This window comes from Odocoileus virginianus, unplaced genomic scaffold (assembly GCF_023699985.2).
Source record: "Odocoileus virginianus isolate 20LAN1187 ecotype Illinois unplaced genomic scaffold, Ovbor_1.2 Unplaced_Scaffold_7, whole genome shotgun sequence".
In the NCBI taxonomy this organism is placed as follows: Eukaryota; Metazoa; Chordata; class Mammalia; order Artiodactyla; family Cervidae; genus Odocoileus; species Odocoileus virginianus.
Window position 1 is genome coordinate 445,597 of NW_027224269.1, and position 24,676 is coordinate 470,272.

Below are 24,676 nucleotides of genomic sequence, written 5' to 3' on the forward strand. Positions count from 1 at the left end.
CCACAAGGTCCACCAGGGTAGGGACTTAGAACTCACAAGCCGCCAGCAGTGCTCGGGATACATATCTGGTGTACTTAATAAGTGTTGAGCAAATGCATAGGATAGGAATCCTTTTAGATGGAGCAAGGTGGGCTCTTAAAGGACACCATGGAAGGAGAATGGCATTCGGGCTGATCTGCAAGGAAAAGTATGACTTTATAGACAGAAGAAGGAAGGGAAGGACTTCTAGGTGAAAAGCATTGCACGAGCAAAGGCAAAGAGGCGGGAAACTGCTGGTTGAGGACAGTGGTTGCAACGGAAATCTTTGAGGACACCTGGAAAGACTCCTTGTGCTCCTGTCCTAAAGGGGCAGTGGGCGAGACTCTCGGCCAGGTGGGCGGGGCCACCGCTCCCCGCGAGGAGGTCGGCCATGTGGGCGGGGCCGCGGGGCGGGGCGGGCGCTTCGCTAGAGTCAGGGCCCCGCCCACTGTGGCCCGGATCTCGCGCAGGCGTACTCGCGCTCGGCCCGGGCTCGGCTTGTGCGGCGGCTTATAGCCATTTCTCGCCGCTTTCCCGAGTTTCCGATGAGGGACAGGAGGCGGGAGCGGCCCGGCCCTGCCGAAACCTGTAGCCGTCGCCCTGGAGCGGCTGCTCTGGGGCAGAAATGCCACCACCCAGCCGTTCCCTGCTATGGCTTGGCCTGGTGCTGGGTGCTGTCTGTGCCTCCCGCGAACCCCCGGCGCCAGGCAACGCCACAGGTGCGTCCTTCGTCCCTATTGCGGGGCTCCGTCTCTCGTTCCCTGGCTAGGTCCCTCGTTAACTCCCTCGCTCCTTCTCTCCTACCATTCCGTCCATCCTTCCTCCCCTCCCTCCTACCCACCATCGCTTCTCCCATCCTTCGTGCCCTCCCTCCCTGTTCTTACTCTCCTTCCTTCCCTCCCTCCCTCATCCAGGCTTGAGGCCATGGCCAGAGCCTAACCTTGCTTGCCACCCAGGACTGGGGCTTCCTCTGTGCGCCCGCTTCCACTCTCCCTGGCTTGGCTGGCTGGGCTGTCAAGGCTCCTGTGCCAGCCTTAGGCCTCTTGGTACCCTAGCATCTGCTACTGGTGGGGGTTAGGTGTCAGTCCAGGTGATCTCACTGCAGCCCTTCCCCTGTGCAGATCCTCTGAATGTCCTTCTCATCATCGTGGATGACCTACGCCCCTCCCTGGGCTGTTATGGGAACAAGCTCATAAGGTCCCCAAACATCGACCAACTGGCCTCCCGCAGCCTTCTCTTCCAGAATGCCTTTGCCCAGGTATGTCTGGGCACCTCTGGGCGTGCCCCCCTCCCACTGTGCACTGAGGGTTGTGGGATGGCGTCTCTTTATTAAAAGGGAAATGGTGGTTGAGAAAACCTGGTTGTCCACTGGCAAGACAGCTGGTTGCCTTCAAAGGGTACTTCTCCTGGGGTGGAGGGTGTGCCCTGGTCCTATCGTGCTCAGCTTTCTTCCCCACAATGGGGATGGCCTGGTGCTGAGAAAGAAGGGGTACTGCCATGGTAGTCCTACCCCATGTGCTCCCCAAGACCCTGCCCGCTCTGGGGCCCCGAGAGACGCCATTAGGCAGAAGGACACAGTCATCTGCTGGATGGAGGGGCTGAGGCCTTCCGCTCCTCTCGGGAAAGACTTCTTTCTGGCAGGAGGCCCAAATCCAGCTAGTTGGCTTTGAGATCTGCATGACTCAGCCGCCAAGCTGTTAGCTGAGGACCCGGGAGGTTGCCTGGTTACCTTTTAGCTGCCAGACGTTGTTTTCCTCTGAGGACGTGTCCTTTTGCTTCTGCTCCCTACCAGCAAGCCGTGTGCGCCCCGAGCCGCGTGTCCTTCCTCACTGGGAGGAGACCAGACACTACCCGCCTGTATGACTTCAACTCCTACTGGAGGGTGCACGCTGGAAACTTCTCCACCATCCCCCAGTACTTCAAGGAGAACGGCTACGTGACCATGTCGGTTGGAAAAGTCTTTCACCCTGGTACTGCTTGCCCTGCAGAGTCTGGGTTCTCTCTTTTTTCGTGCTTGGGGACTGGAGACCCCTCCTGGGGTTGGAGCTCTCTCTGCAGAGGCCTTTTTGGGCTCGGTGGACACCTTGTCAGTCACTGATGTCTTTGTCCAAAGTAGCACTTCTCACCTTGACTTTGTGTTCTCACCCAAAGTGAGAAATGGTAGAAGAGCTTTTTCTTTCTTTCGGATACTGGTGATGGGAATGAAGGGGGGCCAGCATTGCCTGTGAGTCCAGCTCTGCACCTGACCCCCTGTACCCTTGGCTCCCTGGCAGTAAAGTAAGATCAGGGCAGCTCTGTTGACTTGCCCAGTGAAGAGGCTGCAATTTTGTGGGGGTTGTCTGCCCACTGTCTGTGAGTTAGGTCAGAAAGAGGGGAGTGAGCTGGTACCAGGGTCTCTGACCTTCAACACTTCCTGGTGAACTGGCTCTCTTTAATGCCAAAATGAGAAGGCTGAAGCACATACTTATTTTTTTTTTTTTTACCTTGAAGTAATTCATGGTTATTTTGCAAAAAGTTGGGTGGAAAAGAAGGAAAGTATAAACTAAAGAATATAAATTACTTGTACTTGTGGCACATGGAGAAGAGTTGTATTTTGATGAGTGCATTATTTTTCTGATTTGAGCTTTTCCTGTATATACAGTTATATGCTGTGAGTGTTTTAAGCACATTTTCCCATGTAGTGACTATTCACACCATCATTTTTAATGGCAGCATGGTGGTCTAACAGAGACATGTATAGTAGTTTAGTCCCCCTTGTTTTCAGGTTCCCTCACGTCCATTGGATGAGCATCTCTGGAGGCAGAGTGAACTGCTGATGGACAGTAGCACTGGGGTGCGGGCCGCTGGCTTCTAGTCCCAGCTCTGCCACTGCTTTGTTGTTGTTCCCTCAGCTAGTCGTGTCCATCTTTGCAACCCCATGGACTGCAGCACACAAGGCTTCCCTGTCCATCACCAACTCCTGGAGCTTGCTCAAGCTCATGTCCATTGAATCGGTGATGCCATCCAACCATCTCATCTTCTGTTGTCCCCTTCTCCTCCTGCCTTCAATCCTGCCATTGCTTAGCTGTGCAGTTGACCTCGGGCAAATCATTCATCATCTTTGATTCTCCCATTACTCCTCTGGGAAGCTGGAGTGGCAGCAACCTTGATTCCCTTCCCAGGGGAGCGTGGGGGTGCATTGTGAGCTCAAGCTCTGTCCCATGTAGCACTTATCAGGAGGGGCTGCAAAGTTGGGCCCAGTTTTGAAGGTGAATCTGCCAGGAATCATGTTGCGTGGCCGAAAGGCTGGCAGCACTAGAACTTTCTGCTCCCATCTTGACACCCTCGCCTGAGCACCACTGGAGGGAGAGCCCAAGAAAGGAGACACAGTGGAGGGGAGATGGTGCTTCAGGAAGGAGGCCTCCTTCCTCCCAAGAATGAGCTCATGGGATTGTCTTAGTGGGGATGAATGTAGCACTGCAGCCCTCATGAAGACACATTTTTCAAGAGAGTCTTTGTTCTCAAGAACCGGTTCTGTCAGGGAGGGGCCTGCTCGAGGCTGACTTGGCCTCCTTGACTGAGTGCCTGGCCACCGCCCTGATCCTCTGGCAGGCTGGGGGTAGGGTTTTCTCATGGGTCTCACTTCCCCAGGGAGGAAACTGAGGCTGGGGAGGTCAGGTCACTCGCCCGAGGTTGCACGGGCACGGAGGGCAGTGCTGGGGTTTGGAGCAGGTCTGTGAGCCACATCTTGGTGCCTGTGCTGTTGAGAAGCCCTCTGCCTGCCACGCCTTTGCCTCAGGCCCGCCTTGCCCAGCTCGTCACGGCAGTCCCCTTGTGTGCCCGTGCTGCCCTTGCTCCTCCCCACTGAGCCGATACAGGCTCTCCCTCCCTCCGTCCAGGGCCCTCACTGCCCCCCCTGCCCGGACCCATGTCCCCTCTGTGCCCAGGGCTCCCCGCTTCCACAGTGCTTCTCCTCCCCAGACAGCTGCCGTCCTTCCTGGGTGTTGCACATTGTTATGTTGTTTTCCCAAATAGACTGTGGACTACTGAGCTTGGGTGGGTTTCTGCCTCATGAACGAGCACTGGCCCTGACGTCCTGAGGCAGGGGTTCAAGTCCCATTCCCCTTGCTTCCTGTCTGGTTGGCATCCAACAAGACGCCCCCTTTGTGGAGCCTTCCCTGGCCTAGCCATCCCTGGTTGTGCCCGTGCCTCTGCTGCCTTCCTCGTTGGGTGGGGAGAGGTGCCAGCGAGGGCTCTTTGGGGCCAGGTCCAATGCTCAGGGCTCAGGAAGAAGCCCAGAGGGACAGCTCCTGTGGGGACTTCTTGTCATCTGGCCTAGCTCCTGGTCTCATAGATGAGGCGACTGAGGCCAGAAGAGGGGGTTGGCCCTTCCCCAGTTGTATGCAAAGTGTACATTTTGAGTGGGGAGGGCATTGAGGGACCCGCCATGCTGTATTTAATGACTTTTCCTTTTCCTCCCAAGGGATATCTTCCAATCATAGTGATGATTCTCCATACAGCTGGTCTGTTCCACCTTATCATCCCTCCTCTGAAAAGTATGAAAACACCAAGGTGAGGCTCTGAAAGGGGTACTGTTCTGAAGAGGAACCTCTTATTCTCTGTCTACCAGATTAAAGTTAACTATTGCATGTATTCTATGTTCTTTCTAGCTGGTTCTATGGTGAGCTTTGTGGCTTTGGTTTGTGATCATGACTTGACAGAGACAAGTGTTAGGATCTTTAGCATTAAGTCCAGTGGAGAGGTGGCTGAGGTTTTAGAAGCTGGCTGGGATGTGTCACTCTAGAAACTTCTGCTCTAATGTGTAAGACTTATTTAATGGCTCCTTTGTGCTCCCTCTGGGGAAAGCTCTGTGCAGAGGGTTAGAGGAGATGGTGAGACATGGAAGGGAGAAGACAGACCTGTGCTCTGAGCGCCTCAGCCCAGATGGGGAGAAAGGCTTTCCAACTGTCTGTCTCTCTGTCTTGGGCCTAATGGATGTGTTCTGGTGCTGAGACCTTTGATAGGGGCTTTAAAATTTTAGAGCATTATGAAAAAAAGGAGTCTATAAGGAAACTTAATGATGGTTCAGAGAATTCACCATCCCCCCAATGTATAAATGCAACTAAAACTCACATTTAAGAAATTCAGAACACCAGCTAGAGCACTGAGAAATGACATGTTTCTCAGAGGTTTTTAGAGCCATCATGTGGGAGAAGGGTGTGGACTGGGGGAGATTGGTGGGGTGCAGAAGAATTTTCTAAACTCACGAAAACTTTCATTTCAGAATACAGTGAAAGTCAGGGGGCTCTGACCTTTGGCCAGTGGCTTGAGTGTTAACAGAATAAGGTTGGAAGACTGCATCTCAAGCCTTCTGTTCCCTGAGATCATCTCCCTACTTTTAGTGGCCTCACAAATGCCAGGTCCATGAACCCATCCCTCATATCATTCTCAAAAGTGATGGGTCTGACTGCACCACATTCCCAGGGGTGTTGCAGACCATGTGAACATGGCAGCTGAGTGGGTACTAAGAGGCAGGTGGTGGCTGTCCTGGCCAGGGCGGCATGGACAAGGCAGGCCTGTGAAAGGATGCTCCTCAGTGAGATGTAGCAGCAGCTGCCACTGCCTCTGGGTGTTTGTGAGGTAGAAACCATGGTCCAAACTGAAATTGGCCTTGTGGCCAACGTGTCTGCTTTAGGAAATGAAGAAGTAGGTTCAGTTCCATCCTGTGCATGATGTACATGAGGACCTCAAAATTCTACCAACTATCACTTTATCCAGTTAACTGCAGCCCTGTCACTTAGAAGCTTTAGTCTGTCTTTGAAATTGAAAACATTTTTTTTTTCATTTCCTTAATGACGTTAAGTATCTCTACATGTAATTATTGGCCATCTGTCTATCTTCTTTGGGGAAATATGTATTCAAGTCCTTTGTCTATGTTTTTTATTGTTGAGTTGGAGACAGCTATTTTTTTTATCATTAGTTTACTTGGGTTTCCTTTAATTAATTATGATGTAGAAACAGAAGATACACCACAGGAAGCTAAGTGCTGGTGGACTTCTGGCCTCTGCCTGGAAAATAAGAAGCACTTCTGTGTTTCGGTACTGCTTCCTGTGTGCCTGTCTAGTCTAATACTTAATGTTCTAGAGGTAAAAAAAGCTGAATTGGTTGTGTGAAACTCTCATGGCTTCTGTTTCTTGCATTTAAAAAGCTGATTTTATATGTTTTGTTTTGAAAGACCTGTAGGGGACCAGATGGAGAACTCCATGCCAACCTGCTGTGCCCCGTGGATGTGGTGGATGTGCCTGAGGGCACCCTGCCTGATATGCAGAGCACTGAGCAAGCTATACAGTTGTTGGGAAAGATGAAAACATCGGCCAGTCCTTTCTTCCTGGCTGTGGGGTACCATAAGCCACACATCCCCTTCAGATACCCCAAGGTGAAGAGCTGGCTGAGGACTGATCCAGCACAGCTGTGATAGCTGGGTCATTGTAAAGGTGGCCACATCTGGCCATCCCCAGTCACCAGGGCTGCCTGATGGCACTGGTGTACTCAGTGGTGGGATGCTGGGTTTCAGAGGTTAAGGCTAAGAAGGAGACTTAGGATAGTAATCTAGTTGGAAACGCTGGGTTTTCTCCTTCCTCCACTGGAGGGTTTTTTCCTTGGATACAGTGAGTCATGTAGGGGTGGATGGTGAAATCATCATGGAGAAGGGTGGCAGAGCCGGCCACCCTAGCCCACAGTAAGGGATGGTCCCTGGGACACCCCTCCAGGGGCTGTGCAACCCTAGTCAACTTAACTGCCTTTCCCCTGAGCTTTGAAACACAGGGCCCTGTGTGACTTGTTCGAGCCTCAAATCCTGTGCTTACATGCATATTATTTAGAGTATGTAGTCACTTCTTTTGCAGAATATTTTTCAGTTTTCCCTATCGTGTTTTCCCTGGGCCTAAGCAGCCCATCCTTTTGGTTTCACAAAGCAGGCCCGTCGTTTGCGATGGGAGTGGAGACCAGAGGCTGCTCTCTGATGCTGTGTTTGTCTGCCTTTGACTGGCCTAGGGCATCGGGCCTTCCTTGCAGGACCTGTCAGCCCCCTTGCCAGAGGGGGACTCACTTCTTTGTCCCATGCAGAAGGAGTTAGCCTACCTCTGGGCCTGCTCATGAGGTTTGACCTTGACCCAGCTTTGGGGAACCTGGCTCCTGGGAGTGAGTGTTCTCCCCTCTCCCAAAACTGCTGAGTGACTGTCTAGGCCCGGACTGTCCACAGAAACCCCTGCTTTCCTGCCTCAAGTCTGGGATTTTGATCTGTGCAGGCAGAGGGTACCTGGGTGACCAGCCTCGTCAAAGCCCTGGGCGGTGAGGCTTTCATGAGCCTCTGCTTCCCGGCTGGCAGTGTGGCATAAATGTCAAACAACTCATTGCTGGGGGAATGACTCACATCCTGTGTGACTGCACTGGGGCTGTTCCTGGTGTCCCCCAGAGTATCCCCTTTGCTGTGTCTCATATGCTTTCACTGTTATAATCGTAGCCTGTGAGCTCTCCCAGTGACTGTGAACATGAGAGTGGTTCGGGGAGCTGGCAACAACTCTCCACATGTTTTCTAGTTGGAGGGGAGGTGGTAACAGAAATAGGAGGGCACCGGTCCCTATGAAGGAAGAGAGCTGTCACTGATTGGTTTGCAGGAAACCAGTCGAATGATTTCATTAGCACTGGTGTCTCGTGACAGTGACTTTCAGGCAGGGAGACACCTGTGTCAGTGCATCACAGGTGGAGAGAAGAGGCCCAGCCTGTGCCTTTGCCAGAAGAGTGACATCCTGGTGGCTTTGTGTGCTTTTCCCCCAAGGAATTTCAGAAGCTATATCCCTTGGAGAACGTCAGCCTGGCTCCTGACCCCCAGGTCCCCGCTGGTCTTCCTCTGGTGGCTTACAACCCCTGGATGGACCTCAGGCAGCGGGAGGACGTCCAAGCCTTAAATCTCAGTGTGCCCTATGGCCCTATTCCTGCTGATTTTCAGGTACCAAGTTTCTATGTGTGAAGCATCCTGTGGAGCGCAGGGGTCAGGGGTGGATGTGCTGGGTAGATTGACAAATCTCCCCTTCAGCATCCCCATTCCAAAGAAGGGGGTTGTCAGGAGACTTGGGAACTCACTGGCTGGGGCCCCAGGATGGAGATGAGGCCTGGGTAACCCTCACTAATGGGAAATGCTGTTGAATCCAGGTGACAAGTCTGTCAGGTGGAGGGTGGTTGGTGACTCCTGTGCTAGCTGAAACTCTAGGTTTGCTGGTCCTGGTGAGTCTCCTCTGTGGGAAAGCTGATACGTGCACCCATTGGTATCAGGAGGTGGCTTAGTGATGGGGCCTTGGTGCAGAGGGAGCGGGGCACACACATGGCCAGCGCTGTCCAGCTGCTGTGTCTGGGGTCCATTTGTCATGATGTGGGGATAGAGCAATTCTGGAGTTGGAATCCTTGTGCTGACTTGCCAGCCCCCCTTCCCTGAAGTGCAAAGTGGATGTTGAGGATACACTTTCTGGAATATTCCATATGTGGCCCTGCCCTTCTGTTACCACATGAACATTCCAACGGGCCCTCTATATGGGAAGGCAGACAACAGTGTTTTCACACTGTCTTCCCATTGGAATCGCCAGGTGTGCTTTGTGGGAAATGCAGGTTCTCGGACTCCACTCCCAGCTTCCAGCTCTGAGTCAAAGTGGGGCCAGGACACCGTGCAGCCCACAAATCTTCATGGGGATTCTGATGTAGGTGGCCCAGGAAGACACTGAAAACATGATCTTCTTCCTTCCCATGAAAAAGGCAGGGGCAGAGTCAGGCCAGCAGACACCTTCTGCTCCAGGAGCCACTTGGGCCGAGAGTCTGAGGAGGGTGCGCGGTAGGCAGCTTGTTGGAGAGAACATGGCTATGATCTTCTGCCAGGTGACAAATGACCCAGAGGAGAGGCCTGCTCATGGCCACCCTTAGGGTTGAGTTGTGTGCCTCAGCAAGATCTGTGACAGTCCTGACCCCCAGGGCTTCAGAACGTGACCTTGTTTGGAAGATGTGACATGGGTGAGCTCATGCTGTCATAGACCGGGGCCACATCCGCAGTGACTGGGGTTCTCATAAGAAGAGGAGAGAGACAGCAGAAGGACTCCACGGGTGGTTGGGGCAGAGGCTGGAGCCCCAGAGATTGCAGCCACCACCCTAAGCTAGAACATTCTTCTCCTGGAGCCTTCAGAGAGAGCCCGGCCCTGCCTACACGTTGAGTTCAGACTTCTGGCCTCCACAACTGGGAGACAATCCGTTTCTGTTGTTTTAAGCCACCAAGTATGTCATACTTTGTTAGAGCCCAGGATATGAGTACAGCTTTATGGCATCTTTGGCGTGACTCTCAGAGTTTGGGACGGTAAGCATCTGCCTACAATGTGGGAGACCTGGGTTCGATCCCTGGGTCGGGAAGATCCTCTGGAGAAGAAAATGGTAACCCACTCCAGTATTCATGCCTGGAAAATCCCATGGACAGAGGAGCCTGGTGGGCTACAGTTCGTGGGGTTGCAAAGAGTCAGACACGACTGAGCAACCTCACTTCACTTCACTTCAGAGTTTGGGAGGTTGAGGCATCAGTTTCTGTGTACATGGTCATTTCCTGGGACTCATAAGGATATGTGAAGGAGACAGAAGTGAATAGTAAGAGGCATATCTATCCACTGTGATCTGTGTCCAAAAGTGAAAACTGATTTGCTGACTTGCCCCCAAAAGTGGGAATTTGGCTGTGGCTGTGGAAGGCACTAGTGGTAAAGAACCTGCCTGCCAATACAGGAGACATAAGAGATGCAGGTTCAATCCCTGCGTCAGGAAGATCCCCTGGAGAAGGGAAATGGCAACCCACTCCAGTATTCTTGCCTGGAGAATCCATGGACAGAGGAGCCTGGAGGGTTATAGTCCATAGGGTCACAAAGAGTCAGACACGACTGAGCAACTTAGCACACACACACGCTGAGGCCAGGGTATGGGGAGGGAATGAGTGTTCTATTCTTGTTGAAAAATGTCACCAAGGGCACCAAAGGGCTGGGGCTCAGGAGGGGCGTTCAAACAAGCACTGTATCTGGGTATGCCATACACATTAAATCGTAGTCACTTGCATTACTATTTTTTATCTGCAGCGGAAAATCCGCCAGAGCTACTTTGCCTGTGTATCCTATTTGGATACACAGGTCGGCCACCTCTTGAGTGCTCTGGATGACCTTCAGCTGGCCAGCAGCACGATCGTGGCACTTACCTCCGATCATGGTAAGTGTTTTGAATGGCCCTGGCGAGTCACTCAAAGCATCTGAACTTGTCTGTGAAAACTTCCCTAGCTTGCGTGAAATAGGTGTGTATTCTCTTCCGTGAATCAGGAGTGCCCTGAGTCTGCAGTCTTGGGTGCTTTTGTATTCACCTTGTTAGACCCAGGACTTCTCTCCATGGAGGCCAGGCCTCTCTTGAGTCAAAGAAGTATCTTAGCTGGTGGAAGTGGGTAGGTGGGATGGACCTCATACTAATCTTTCTTTCTTGGTGAACTCAGCAGGAGCCCCCATTTCTCACCGAGAGGGTTGGAGGACTCTTAGTTTGTCTGAGGAGGGTGCAGAACAATGCTGGCAGAGCCCAACATGGCCTTCAGGCCTGATCCCCGCTGTCCTGTCTGCTGGGATCCTGGGGCTCACTACTTTGGGTCTCTAAGGCAGTTTCCCACTTGTTCCAATAATAAAAATATCTTTTTAAAAGGATTCTTTTCTGAGGTGTGTTTGGGGCCAGTGAGCCCCTTTCCCCATGTTCCTATGCCTCAGTTATCCACTCACAGCAGTCTTGTTGGTCTCATCCTCACCCACACCCCCATCCCCAAATTGTTTTGAAGCCAGGCTCAGGTAGTTCAGTTTTCTAAACAGTATCTCTAATAAATTTGGCTCTTTTGAAGTTTGACTATACTACCACTGTCCTACTTAGAAACAGGAAAATAATTCTCTAACATTGTCATATATGAAGTGGGACTGTTTTAGATCATAGCATGTGTTCATTGTGATGAGAACGAAGCACACAGAGCACACTGCCCTTTATCCCACTTGCCCAGAGCTAACTGGTGTTGACAGATAGGCATCCATCCTTCGTCATGCATATACATGGGACTCTATGTCATGAGTGTGTATGTGCATAATGTATAGCTGTAAAATATGGCAAGATCGATTGTGCTTATGTCCTGTTTTGTTCCCTGGTTTGTTTTTTCCACTTAATGTCATAGACAATTCTCCGTGTCATTTCTCACAAGCCTACCTTACACCTTATAAAGACTCGTAAGTTAAGTATGGAGGTGTCATAAGTTTTCACTGTTTCCCTAATGATCTGCCATCACCTTTGGAACCCCCTTCTCAGTGCCCAGTTTCCTCCTCCAGTGCCACCATGGCCCCTGAAGCCCTGTGAAGGCCAGGCCAGCTGGAAACTAGCTTCTGCTCTGAGGCAGTTGCACTTGATGACAAATGGCCCTTCCCAAAGGGCCCTCCTGGGACTGCCTACATCCGAACTACAGAAGCCTTCTTGAACCTGTACATGGCAGCTTGACATTATTTTGTTTATTTTTTAATATGAAATACTTTCTCTCTGTTTTATATTTTTTGTATCAAAAAGGGCACTCAAAGTGATTGGAAATTGCCAGCTAGGGGTATTCAAGCTGTCTTTTGCAAGAAGTATTTTAAAGGAGGCTTCGGAGTTGTTTTTAAATCAAGGTTAAGCATGTGGAACCGGAAGTTATTTTCTTTGGTCTGTGGTGTTTCGTAAAAATTGAAAAAGATACACATGTCTTTTTAAAATGTGGGAAACTGTGCCTCAGTCTCAGAGATCTTGTTTTTGTGGTACACACCCACAAGTGCAAACCTGAGCTTGTGTGATTTGAGTCACAATGACTCCACCTCTTATCTTTCTGTGTGGTAATTCTAGCGGAATTTCTTCTAGATGCTGAGTTTTTGCTTCCTCTGGCTTTTACAACAGGGAATGAAGTGGTGTCTAACTGAAGTGAGCAAGCTGTGAGGTGCTGATTCATATTCTGTCATGCTCTGATTTTTATGAACCAGGATGGGCTCTCGGTGAACATGGAGAATGGGCGAAATACAGTAATTTTGACGTCACTACACGAGTGCCTCTGATGTTCTATGTCCCCGGAAGGACAGCCCCACTTCCGGTGGAAGGCGAGAAGTTTTTCCCTTACCTCGACCCTTTTGATTCCGTCTCAGAAGCGCCAGAGCCAGGTATGGAAATGCAGAAGTGATGCTGCTTGACAGCAGGGGTGCCTTTAGTTGGTACAGAAACCCCCTCACCACCCAGCTCAGGTTTTTCTGCCTAGGGCAGGGGAGCGGTAGAGCCAGAGTTGGTGAGGGTGGCCCCTGTCCATGGGGGGCTCGAAAGGGGGAGGGGCAGAGTAGGGGCCACCCCAAGATGGGGAGAGCCGTCATGGAGGTGACAGCAGTGTGCTCTGGGCTCAGGGCAGGGGGCAGGGGCTTCCCCCTTACAGGTGAGCAGAAGTTCATTACCTGCGCCCTTCTAGCTGGAACTCAGCCCTCTGCAAGGGGACATTAGCTACCTCAGCTCCTCCATCTGGTGTGGCGCCAGGTCTGTCCCATCAATGGCTCTTGTTTAAATTTTTCTTGGTTCTAGCCCATCGTTCTGGCCTTTCTGGATCTTTCCAAGTTTGCTCTCTACTGCCCAGTTTTTTCCTGAACCTTTGATTTCTGTGTGCTGCATGCACTGTCTTCTTTCATGTCATTGATAAAAATGTTAAAACAGTTTGAAGACATGACCATAGCCCTTTATTTGCTGGGATAAATCTTCTGACAGGTTGAGAATCCTTTTTGAAACTTCAGAGGGGAGGTGTTGAGCAGTTTATAAATTGATGTTGCTGCACTGTCATCCCATTTCTTTCCAAATTTTCTCTCAAGCTTGTATGTCTTCTTTGATCATTGGACTTGGATTTCCAACAGCCAGTCTAACGTGCCCAAAGCTGAATATTTGACCTTTGACTTTAAGCCTTTGATACTCTTCCCCTTCTCAGGAAATGGCAGTGGTTACCCAGGCCAGAAAACCATGCTGATAGCAGCCCATCTTTTCTCTTATGGTCTGCACTCAATGAGCAGTCTTTCAGCACTCCTGCCACTCTTCATTCAGAATCTGTCTACACCATTTCTCCCACTTACCGCCACCACCATGCACCACACTGCCACCTTCTCTTGCTAAAACCTCCTGGCTTGTGCCCTTGATTCCTAGAGTTTTTCCTCAGTGAGCCTGATGTTAACAGCTTCAATGAGCCTGTTAAATCCCAAGCAGGTGGTTTCAGAACCCTACTCTGGGGCCTCTTACACTCCTGTCTCAACTCTGAGTGAAAAGTTATTACAATGGCTGGCTGTCACCTGGGCCCCCCGTATCTCCCTGAACTCATGTTTTTCAAACATCCAGGGCAGCTATCTTGTACAATGTTCCACAGTCTGGGTTTGTCTGGCTGCTTCCTGAGAACTAGATTCAGGGTAAACCCTTTGGACACATGCTGCACACTGTGAGGTTGTGGGCTCCACCTGTATCCCACTGGGGACACTTCATGGTGGCCTGTGCCATTATTAGTGATGTCAAGCTGGACTATCTGGTTAAGGTGGTTGTGTTAGACCGACCTTGCCGTTGTAAAGGTATCTTTTAAAAAATAGTCTTTACCTTTATTTTTATTTTACTTACAAACCAAATGTGTTGGAAATAAAATTGAGCCATATAAAGAAAACTCTTAAAGATCCAGAAAGGCTAGAGTTATGGCCCAGAGTCACAGTAAATTTTAACAGGAGTCCCAATAAAGTGGAGGATTTAGCCTTTAAAGATAAATCAGCAACAATGAGATATCATTTCATACCTGTTTGAATGGCTGTTATCAAAGCAGAAAATGGCAGCCAAGGGTGTGGAGAAATAGGAGTTCTTAGACCTTGCCAGTGGCAATGTGAAATGGTCCAGTCCCTGTGGAAAAGAGTTTGGTGGGTCCTCTAAAAGTTAAACATAGAACGATCATGTGACTTGGCAGTTCCACTCTTAGGTATATATCCCACAGAACTGAAACCAGGTACTCCAAGAAAACTATGTAGAAGAGTGTTCATGGCATTATTAGTAGCCCAAAGGTGGGAGCAACCCAAGTGTCCATTGACAGATGAATGGATAAGCAAAATATGGCACATACATACAGTGGGCTATCGTCCAGTCTTAAAAGGGAAGGAAACTGACACATGCTATGACCTGGGTAGACTCTGAAGACGTGATGCTGAGTGAAAGAAGCCAGGCACAAAAGGACAAACACGATGTGATTCCATGTCTGTGAGGGGCCTAGAGCAGTGGACACACAGAGACGAATAGTAGAAGGGCAGTGCCTGGAGCTGGAGGAGTCATTTCACAGGGACGGTTTCAGCTGTGCAAGGTGAAGATAGTTCTGTGCTGGGTGGTGGGCATGGCCGTACAACAGTGGGAATGTCCTGAGTGCCCCCAGCCTGGGCACTAAAAGCTGGTCACAGTGGCAAATTTCATGTTATTTGTATTTTACAACAATAAGAGGGAAATGGATGAGATGCAATTACCCAGAAAGGAGGGATCAGCCAGGCAATGCTGTGAGACTGTCCTCAACAGACTTTCCCCAGCAGTCTGGGCCTTGCCTGAGTCACCCACACACTGGTGGGTCCTACATTTAAATCGTTTCTAAAAGTGCCAGCAAGCTGAGGGCACCTTTATTCTCCCCTGCTGTTGGGTGAGGACCTGAATTGGCTTTGTTCCTAAAGCTCTTGGGCTAAAATAAATGCTGTAAAAGAACACAGGTCAGTGTGTGGGGCTGTAACCTGCTCCACGGGGTGGCTTCCTCTTTCAGGCCAGCAAACTGAGGACCTGGTGGAGCTGCTTTCTCTCTTCCCCACACTCACTGGACTTGCGGGGCTCCGTGTTCCTCCACGCTGCCCCATCCCCTCGTTTCACATGGAGCTGTGCCGAGAAGGCCGGAACCTCCTGAAGCTCTTTGAGGGCCGTGGTGAGGAAGAGGAGCCCCATGTCCGCGGTAATCCCCGGGAGTTGGTTGCCTATAGCCAGTACCCTCGGCCCGCTGACTCTCCTCAGTGGAATTCTGACAAGCCGAGCTTAGAAGATATAAAGGTCATGGGCTATTCCATACGCACGGTAGACTACAGGTATACTGTGTGGGTGGGCTTCAATCCCCAGGAGTTTCTGGCTAATTTTTCAGACATCCATGCAGGGGAACTGTATTTTGTAGCTTCTGATCCTTTGCAGGATCACAATGTGTATAATGATTCTCTGGGTGGAACCCTTCCCCAGTCATTCATGCCTTGAGTTCGCCAACCAGAGAGATCATATATAATGCCAGTGAGAGAAGGGATTAGAGCTGGTTATTTCATGATTACCCATACTATTGGAATCAACCCCAGGGGCAGGGAGTCAAAACCTGCATCAGTAATTTGGCCTAAGAATATGTAACAGCTGCAACTTGATTTTGTCATTGTAATTGGGCTGAACCTTTTCTTTCTTTTTTATTTTTTTTGTAACAGTCATAGCTTATTTATTGAATGAATAAGCACAGAGTGAGCAAGTTGAAATTGTCATAGCTTCAGCTATCAAGAGCATAGTAACTTAACATAGCACTGTACTCAAGAAATATAATACTTCAATTATTTGTGAAATGTAGTACGTTTCAAAATGTAACCACATGTCAAACTAGGATTGATACTATAAATTCCTGGTTCTTTTGTTTATAATTTAATAATATATCTAATTTAGCCTGATACACTCAAAATATTATATCAACATGTACCCTAGGTTTTTTTTTAATGTAAACTTAATAATGTTAGATGCCAATACCTGAAAGTCTAGCTCTAACTTTTCCAAGATTGCAAATCTTCAAATCCAAAAACAAAATATGCATGAGGTGATTACTGTGGAATTTCTATATCAAATAATAAATAATGCTAAGTAAACTAGAGGCATGACATGTATGAGAAATTTAGTTAAAATTTTTCAGAGACTTTCTGGCACAGACAATAATTTGTTAGCAAGTAATATGACCCTTGAACACCAAGGCCATCTTTAAAAGTCATCTTTATTCACAGTGGAAAATAGTTGAAGGCGTAACACTGTATCCCTGAATTGAGACATTTAAAACCATTAGCATTCTTCTTCTCTGGAGATTCTTGGTTGCAAACATGTATTTATCCAGGAGGCAGAAAGGAAATAGTCTACTGTTAGTTGCTATTACGAATAACATTAATTTTAGTAAATTCTAAATTCTTTTGAGGACTGTGAAAGCAATTCATTAATATCATATTAGGTGATTTCTAATTCCCCAGATGGTGGTTCTGTATTCACTAAATAAAGTTACCAGGAAAGGCAGGTAGTAGTAATAAGCTTAGCCTATGTCATCTTAAAAATAATGGGATATTCACAGGTCATGTTCACTACATGTTGATCAGTCATCAGTAGTCATCAGAAGAGTGAAGCACTCTGTTAATAAACAGAGTAGTAGTCCTGTATCAAAGTAACTTTTTGTAATTCTTTACATGTGCTGCTTTGGTGTGTAAAAGGTAAATGTTTGTGAACCAAAATACAGCAAATTAATTTATTGCACTGCATTACATTGTAACCAAAAAGGCAAGATATTATAAGATTACTTCAAATCAGTAAAATTTCAAATACGGATTTTTGTTTTTACTAAGCCTACAGTGGAGGCGTATATGGTGACATAACAGTCTTCTAATTGATTCAGTGACTTCATGTTCTGCCAATAGTTTGTACTTGAGAAGTGAAGGGCCCTGTTCCTCTCTGCTGATCCCATCTCTTTTCTGGAAGCCTCCACTTTTGTGGATGGTGTCCCTCAGCCTTTTCTTTTTCCTTCTCCATCCTCTCTATTGCTCACATCACTTCAATGCAGAATTTTACAATCCAGTCCAGTTTCTCGTGATGTCTTTTCAGGGTGTTTACCTTTATCTCTTACTTTACAGTTATAAAGTTTTTATTTTGAAGCTTTTATTTCGAATTCCTGGTTGACTATCATCTGTACACCTTATTGTTTTTTCTCTGTATTTCTTGAAGCACATTCTAGTATCAGAAAATCTCCAAATTGTCCTCTTGCTGAAGTTGTAAGCTGAACTGTGCTGAAAAGAGCAGAGTGACTCGCATTTTGGCTGTCTCTCACCTGTGTGACCAAAGCCACTGCTGGGTCTGCTCGGGGGCGTTTTGCATGTTGATCTGACTCTGCAGGAAGAACTTCTGTCTTCTCTTTTCTCAGTGAGGGCACAGACTCAGAATGCTTCTTCTCTCCTTAGGTCTTAGCTTTCCTTGGCCTCCCTTTACAAATGTCTCCTTTTAGAAACTCGGCTGCATTTCACATGCAGGGGCATGCTCTTCTAAATCAGCTCACAGGTGATGGTTGCTTTTTGTGTTTTTGACACTGATGCCAGGGTGGAGCCACTTGTGCACGTCTCCAGCATTCATCCAGACGAGCAGCTGCTCTCTGGTTTTCACATATCAAAGCTGACCACATTCCTTATCTTGACCTGGCTTAGGGAAACCACATCTTCGTTGCATCACATAGCTTTTCTCCAATCCTGCTGAACTGGACACATTTTATGAATGGTTCTCTAGTCATTCTTTGTAGAAATCCCTATTTCACTTGAGCCAGGGGGTCTTTCATGCAGTTTACTTGAAACCCAGACCAGTGATCTCAGAAATCTTGAGTGGCCCTAATTCAGAGGCTCAGATACACGAGGGGGCAGCTTCTGCTTCAGGGTGTCTGGGCGGGGGTCTGAGAGCCTGCACTTCTGACCCTGTTTCTCCAAAGAGTGCCCTTTGAGAACTGTTGCCACGTATGTGCTGACCAGTAGCCACTAGGCCCCAGTGACTTTAAATTTTCATGAATGAAATTACAACCAACATTTCAAAAGCAGAATCTCTGTTTCACTTGCCCTATTTCAAGTGCTCAAGAGCCAGTGTGGGTAGGGCACTGGGGCACCGTATGAGACAGATCTACAGCCTTTCTGTGTGGCAGAAAGTGGATTGAACAGAGCTGCCCTAGGTTAGCTCTAAACTGGTTGACCTGATCCACCTGGCTGTTGACAGGTTCCTCCCATGGGCTGATTCTCTCCTGTTTGCCTGCAAAGGCTTGTCCGGCAAGGAGCCACATGTGTTTGGTGTAAGTGCAGGGCAGGGAGTTCCCTCTGCCAACTGACCTCTTCCTCTTCCACCACCATTGCTATCACCCCAGCCCTTCCCACCTCCTTCCCAAGTAGTTTACCTCCCCCCCTCTTTCCTCCCCTGCTCCCCTCAAAATCCATGTGTCTTCCTGAAATCCCTCTTTGATCCTGCCCTTTGAGAACACCGTTAGTGCCTACTTCTGGGTCTACACAGACCTCCGCTGAGCAGTCAGAGTCTTCCCTGACTCCACAAAGCCCCTTTCCTTGGCTGGCCAGTCTGTGAGCTGGTGCCTATCTCTCCTTTGCCAATCCCACCCTCCCGGCCCACCCCTAGGTTGTTCCCTCCCCACTTCACCATCCATCCATACATAATCATCTGCCTCAGCCCGCTTCTATGCCTCTACTTCCAAGAGGATGAGAGCTCTGAACTCTCTCGACTGCATTCTTGGATGAGATGAACGTCACTGAAGAATCTTGTGGGCACCTTACTTTAATAAAAGGGTTTATTTTTCTGATTGTAAAATTAATGTGTTAATTTTAGAAAAAAATGGAGAACAGAAATGTAATAAAAGGTAAGAAAACACATCAGTATTTTACACCAAGATAGTCACTAAATATCTTGCCTTTTGGGGGTATAAATTTTTTACATTGTAATCATACCACGTACTTTATCATGCAGTTTTATATTCCTATTTTCCTATGTGGTTATTACAGATACTTTATATTGGTGGTAGTATATTGTGTAGTTTTATCATAATTTCCTAAACTTTCTTTCAGTTATTGGCAATTTAGTCAATTTCCAGATTTTCAGTATTGTAAATAATGTTGTGATAAGCAACTTTGTGAATAAAATGTTTTTGTGTGTTTCACATTAATCCCTTAGGATGGGCACTTAGTGCCAAGTTGCTGAAAGCATCTCCATTTTAGTCCTCTCCTGCTCCCTTAGGATAGTAAAACTGAAAATAAAGCAAATAAGCATACAGATATTACAGACCATAAAAACAAACAAAAACCCCCACCCTCCCAATAATAGCTGAAAGTAGAATCCTATTTGAGCTTTGAATTCTTTGCTTATTAATGGCCTTGATCATTGTTCTCTGTGTACATTTGTTGGGCATTTGTATCTCTCATGTGAGTTTGCCTTTAAATTTCGGGTTTTGCTTTCTTAAGTAATCAAACAAATTGCTCTTTTCCTATGTGATTTTCCCCCTGTCTTTTCCTATTAAACATGAAACCCATCCCAATCTAGAGATTTAATAAATATTCATATTCCTCTCCTTTTCTTGTGGTTGGTTTTTATACTTAATTTACCCTGTCTCTCTACCCCATGATCAGAAGAGTATATATGCTCCTTTTGTAAAATTGAGAATACATGGGAAATGGTGAAGATGACCAGTAGCCACCTCCAGACACCTGGACACCTACCACATTAAATCCTGTGCTCAGGTGTTTTGGTCTAAGGTAATGTTAGCCTGCTTTTTCACATTGCCGGCAGTTCTTGGTTAACAGTTGTCATGACTGCACCACCCTTCCTACATTATTTTTTTTTTTACAAATATTCCCAACTTCTGTATGCTTTAAAAAACTAGTAAAATGCATATAATGTCCAATTTACCATCTCACACATTGTTAAGTGCACGCACCGTGGATTAAGGACAGTCAGTGTTATGCCACTGTCACCAGCATCCATCCTCAGAACTCTTCCTCTTGCATAAGTGAAACTGTCCCCATTCAACAGTTACTGCCCATTCTTTCCCTCCCACAGCCCCTGGTAGCCACCATTCTACTTTTTGTCTCTGAATTTGATTACTTTGTAAACCTCATATCAGTGAGATCATGCATTTAGTAGCATTTTGTGCCTGGCTTCTTTCGCTTAGAATAATATCTTTAAGGTTCACCCACGTCGTAGCAGGTACCTTAATGTCCTTCCTTTTTAAGGCTGAATACTGTTCCATGGCATGGATAGACTGCATTATGTTTATCCATTCATCCCTGAGGGCACTTGGGGTGTTTTCTGCCTTTTGGCTGCTGCAAATAATACTGCTGTGAATGTGTGTATACAAATACCCAGCCCGTGCTCACCTCTAAGCAGTAAAAATGGTGGGGTGTGCTGAGAGATAAGACTCAGCTGGCTACAGAAGGCAGGATTTCTCCAGACCCTAGCAAGGAGATGGCCCTCCTCCTTCAGGCCAACTTCAGCGATGCCTGCCAGGTGTCCAAGCTATCCCACCTCACTGTGTGAGAACAAGGGGGTACACATTCCCAAATGAGACTCAGCTTCTTCTCCAGTGCCCAAGTCCAACCGGCTATAGCTCCTCCTCTGAGTCTCAGATTCTGGCCTGGGCTCACATTGAGCTGGAAGCCAGCTGCCAATGTTGGCCTCTGCCCATCGTCTCTTTGGGCCTTAGGTACAGCCCCTTGTGGTTGAACCTGCTGTCAACCTCACCCCTCCCACCCTGGGCAGTCTCTCTTCTGTGAATGAGACCTTGAAGCTGAGAGGGCTGTCACTGACAGGGGTGCTCTGGTCACCATATTGTTGTGATGCTCAGAGCCCTCACTTCTGTTGGGGACTTGCCCTCCACATGCTACCAAAGCTCCTTGGGTGTCTCTTCCATGGACTTACTTGCTGGGGCAGAGGCTGCCTCCCTGTCGAGTCTCTGATGTGCTCAAGAGCCCACCCTCAAGGGCTTTTCTTTGAAACAGAGTTTCCTGTCCAAGATGGCTGGGAGCCAATGGCCCTAGTCACCAGACAATGGCCATACTTGGCTCTGAATTCGGGGCTGTGATTCTGGGCCTCTGATGGAGACAAGTCCAAGCTGGAGAAGACAGTTGTGGTTTGGCTTGGCTCTGGATGAGGTACCCACACAGGATCACATGGCACAGGCCGGGCAGGAGGAGCAGAGCCCTGGGAAACAAAGAAGAGGCCTAGTGTACTTGGCACTGGCCAGAGAGCAAGAGTTAGGATGCGAACAAAGGCCAAGGGTTAATAAGGGCTTTTGCTTTTTCCTGCCTGCAATAGGCACTGGAATTTATGCAGGGGAGAGGGTTTGCAGCAGGACCGAGGCTGACATTTACCAAACCCTTGTCCTAATTTATCGTTGTTTCGAGTGTTTTGGACAGAACCTTTTGCGAGTGATTTATATTCAAAACTCATTATTTACTTAACAGGTTTTATCAATTAATCTCTTCCACACTATTGAAAATGTGGCCTTGTATGTGTGTTAAGTGCACCATGAGTTATTGTATGAATAAATCACATAAATTTGCCATTACCAGTGTGTGCAATTCTTATTGCTGCTTCAAGATGGCTTGCTGCTGCCCTTAAATGAATGAGGCCTTCAGCAACTCTCAGTGCCAGAGTCCAGGTGTGCCGTGGGGTGGCTGCAGGAGCTAGGGTCATGGTGAGAGGGGTGAGTTGCACCAGAGTGTTCTAGAAGCACCTTTCTGGGTGGTGATACTTCTGCCAGCTTGCCCTGCAGTTAGAGACTCCCCAGAAAGAAGGAGGAAGCAAGCGAGGTGGCCAGTCAGTGGGTCTCTGTTTAGGGAAACCAGATATGCAATAGTAATGACTTAGAGGAGGGCCAACTTGTTTTCTTGAAGGAAATGGGTGGAATCCTGGGGTCCCAGCTGGAAAAGTCACCACTCAGTACCTTGATTTAAAAGTGCCTTGGTGAGCCTAGCCTTGTCTCTTTCCATCTGGCCTCGTGGATGACTTTAAGTGAAGAATTGGAAGGTCTTTGAGGATGAAAGTGAGGACTCTGGAAGATCCATCATCCCTTTCCAAATGGGTCAGACAGATTGGAAGGACTGGGTGACCCTAAGCAGGTGAAGTATGTCCCATGGATCTATTTGCTGGCTTGTTTACGGTGACCAGGGAATACATGCATGCAGCAAAAAGCTTAAAAAGCACAGATGTGTATGCAGTCTTCATTGTGTGCAATTCATTTTCTCTTCCATCCTGTCCCTAGCCACCCTGCTGTCTCCTGAGACAAGCGTGGTTACAGACTTCCTGTGAAGTGAAATTTGAGAAGGATAAACGTAGTCATAATGAGGCAGGGGAAGGGTGTGGGTGTGAAGAGTGACCTGAGAGAACGGTGTCACACAAAGCTTCAGTGTTTTGGCCAGCAGCTCAGAAGGCTGTCCTGGTGTGACATAGCTGCAGACTACATGAACGAGCATCCAAGAGGAGGGAGGTGATCAGTCCACAGCCAGCCAGCACCTGAAGCATCATATGTAACTGAGGACCTGGAGCAGTCATGAACCCACAGAATACCCAGTGTGTCCTGTTAGGCACAGCTGAAGGAGGAATGCTCAATTTGGGAGAGAAAAGATTTGGCAGCAGGTGGAGGGGGGCAATGGGGAGCAGAACAGGGCACTATGTTAATCTCTGCAGAAGCATCACAGGAAAGGGGATTGGACACGGTTGCTACTGGCCCCAAGGAAAGAAGCCGGAGGGATACAGATGGTTGCTCAGTGAAATGCTGAACTCTCCAACAGCAACCCCGGGTTGGAAAAGCTTGCTTATAGGTGTGGTGAGGTCTCTGTCACCTGAGGTATGTAAGCAACACTTAAGCCAGTGGTTCTCAATGTGGGTTATTCTTCCCTTGGGGACATTTGGCAATGTCTGGGGTCACTTTTTGTTGTCACAAGTTGGGGGAGGGATGCTAACATTGAGTGGTGAGAGGCCAGGGAGGATAGGAAGCATGCACAGGACAAAAGTCAGCTGGCCCATGTGGCAGGAGTGCCAAGATCCAGAGACCCTGGCAGGTTATCATTTGCTGGAGCACAGCTGACTGAAACACTCCTTCTGTCTCTGGAACTTTTATGATTTGGGGAAGACACATTCAATTATTAAAATAGTGTGCTGGCTATATAAGGGGAGTGGCCCTTTGCATATAGCTTTGAAAAAAATCTTTCAAGAGGGCAAGGAGTTTTCAAATACAGATGAACATTTTCAAACAACAACAAAAGGCTTCTATGGTAGTAATTAATTGGATTACTCCTTTCTTCCTGTCCAGAGATTTTCCCATCTCAGCTTCCTCTCTGATAACAAGAGTTATATATATATATACTAGATAATTTATTTTAAAAAATAAGATTGAATTCCTCCCTTATTGCAAAAGTATTTACATACTTATCACAGAAAATATACAAAGCAAAGATAATCTAACACCACAGTGAACTCGACGTAGCCCTTCCTGTGCACAATATATGCAATGATTGGACCTTGTTCTGCATCCTGTTTTTCTCCATATTTTACAACCTGCTTTTCACATTGTATGATCTCTAAGGGCTTCCCCAACCCCAACTTTCTGACATGCAATTCTGACGCATTTCCATGTGAGCACGTGATGCTGTTTCCTGGAGGACAAAGCCTGAAAACTTGGTGTGTCCTTTCTCTCATGACTGCTAATCCATGAGGCTATTTCTACAAAGGTTAACACCAAAACTGCTGCTCTGCCCAGCACTGACCTTCATATTGTCTGTGCTGCCATCTCCAATTATTTGGATGCATAACCACTTCCTTGGGTTTCCTGCTCCTTCTGCACCCCAGTCCAGTTCACACAGTTCTGATCTTTGCAAAATGCAAATCTGATCGTGTCACCATTTGTACATCCCTCACAGGCTTTCCTGGTGGCTCAGTTGGTAAAGAATCCACCTACAGTTCAGGAGACCTGGGTTCGATCCCTGGGTTGGGAGATCCCCTGGAGAAGGGTATGGAAACTCACCCCACTATTCTTGCCTGGGGAATCCCATGTACAGAGGAGCCTGGCAGGGTACAGTCCCTAGGGTTGCAAAGAGTCAGACATGGCTTAGTGACTAAACCACCACCACCACCTCCAAATGTGTCAATGGCTTCCCAGTGAAATGAGGGCAAACAGAAATGATTTAACCTGGCCTTTCTGTAGGCACTTCATGGTTTTGTCCCTACAGACAGGCCTCCAGGTCCTGATGCCTCCTCCTCTGTCTTCAGGGCCAGCTGGACCCTCGCCTCCCAAGAGCCTTCTTCCCTGCTGCTTCTGACCGGGCCAGGTGGCATATCATGCCCACCCAACTCCTTCATAGCCCTCAGCTCACTTGTACTTTCACACTTGCTTTGGGACTGATTTCATTTATATCTGTTTCCCCAGGAAGCTCCATGGGGGCACAGAGTGTCCATTTTTGCACTCTGATCTCCCAGTGCCTAGTACATGGTAATATATACAACAAATATTTGTGGGATAAATGAGTACCTGTGAAGTATTAATGTAATTCTAAATGATTAAAATGTAGAAATGGAATTTCCAGGTCAACGTGTGTGTGGAGGACATTTGTCATGATTTTGGCCACCAGCATCACCATCTTTGGGGCTCTACTTTTGGGTGGAAGGCATAGCCCACTTGCCGTTGCAGAGGCACAAAATGTTGGGTGCCCACCTTCCCTGTGACTCCCTTGTGTCTAGAGAGCAGGTGTGTGAC

General features: G+C 48.1%; 1 protein-coding gene across 3 annotated transcripts in view; it reads left to right on the top strand.

Annotated features, from left to right (window-relative positions):
* The first annotated feature begins 478 nt into the window (after positions 1–478).
* IDS (iduronate 2-sulfatase) overlaps positions 479–24,676 on the top strand; it is a 28,557-nt gene continuing 4,359 nt past the window's right edge. The window contains exons 1-9 of one of the 3 annotated variants that reach the window (XM_020893686.2): positions 479–737; positions 1,140–1,276; positions 1,811–1,988; positions 4,481–4,569; positions 6,233–6,433; positions 7,835–8,005; positions 10,149–10,275; positions 12,087–12,260; positions 14,894–19,495. In XM_020893686.2, coding sequence (XP_020749345.1) covers positions 644–737; positions 1,140–1,276; positions 1,811–1,988; positions 4,481–4,569; positions 6,233–6,433; positions 7,835–8,005; positions 10,149–10,275; positions 12,087–12,260; positions 14,894–15,366 — 1,644 coding nt within the window. In that variant the 5' untranslated portion in view covers positions 479–643 and the 3' untranslated portion in view covers positions 15,367–19,495. Of the gene's footprint in view, positions 738–1,139; positions 1,277–1,810; positions 1,989–4,480; positions 4,570–6,232; positions 6,434–7,834; positions 8,006–10,148; positions 10,276–12,003; positions 12,261–14,893; positions 19,496–24,676 lie in introns of those variants that run through there. The other 2 variants (XR_002313921.2, XM_070462664.1) reach the window with 2 other exon arrangements.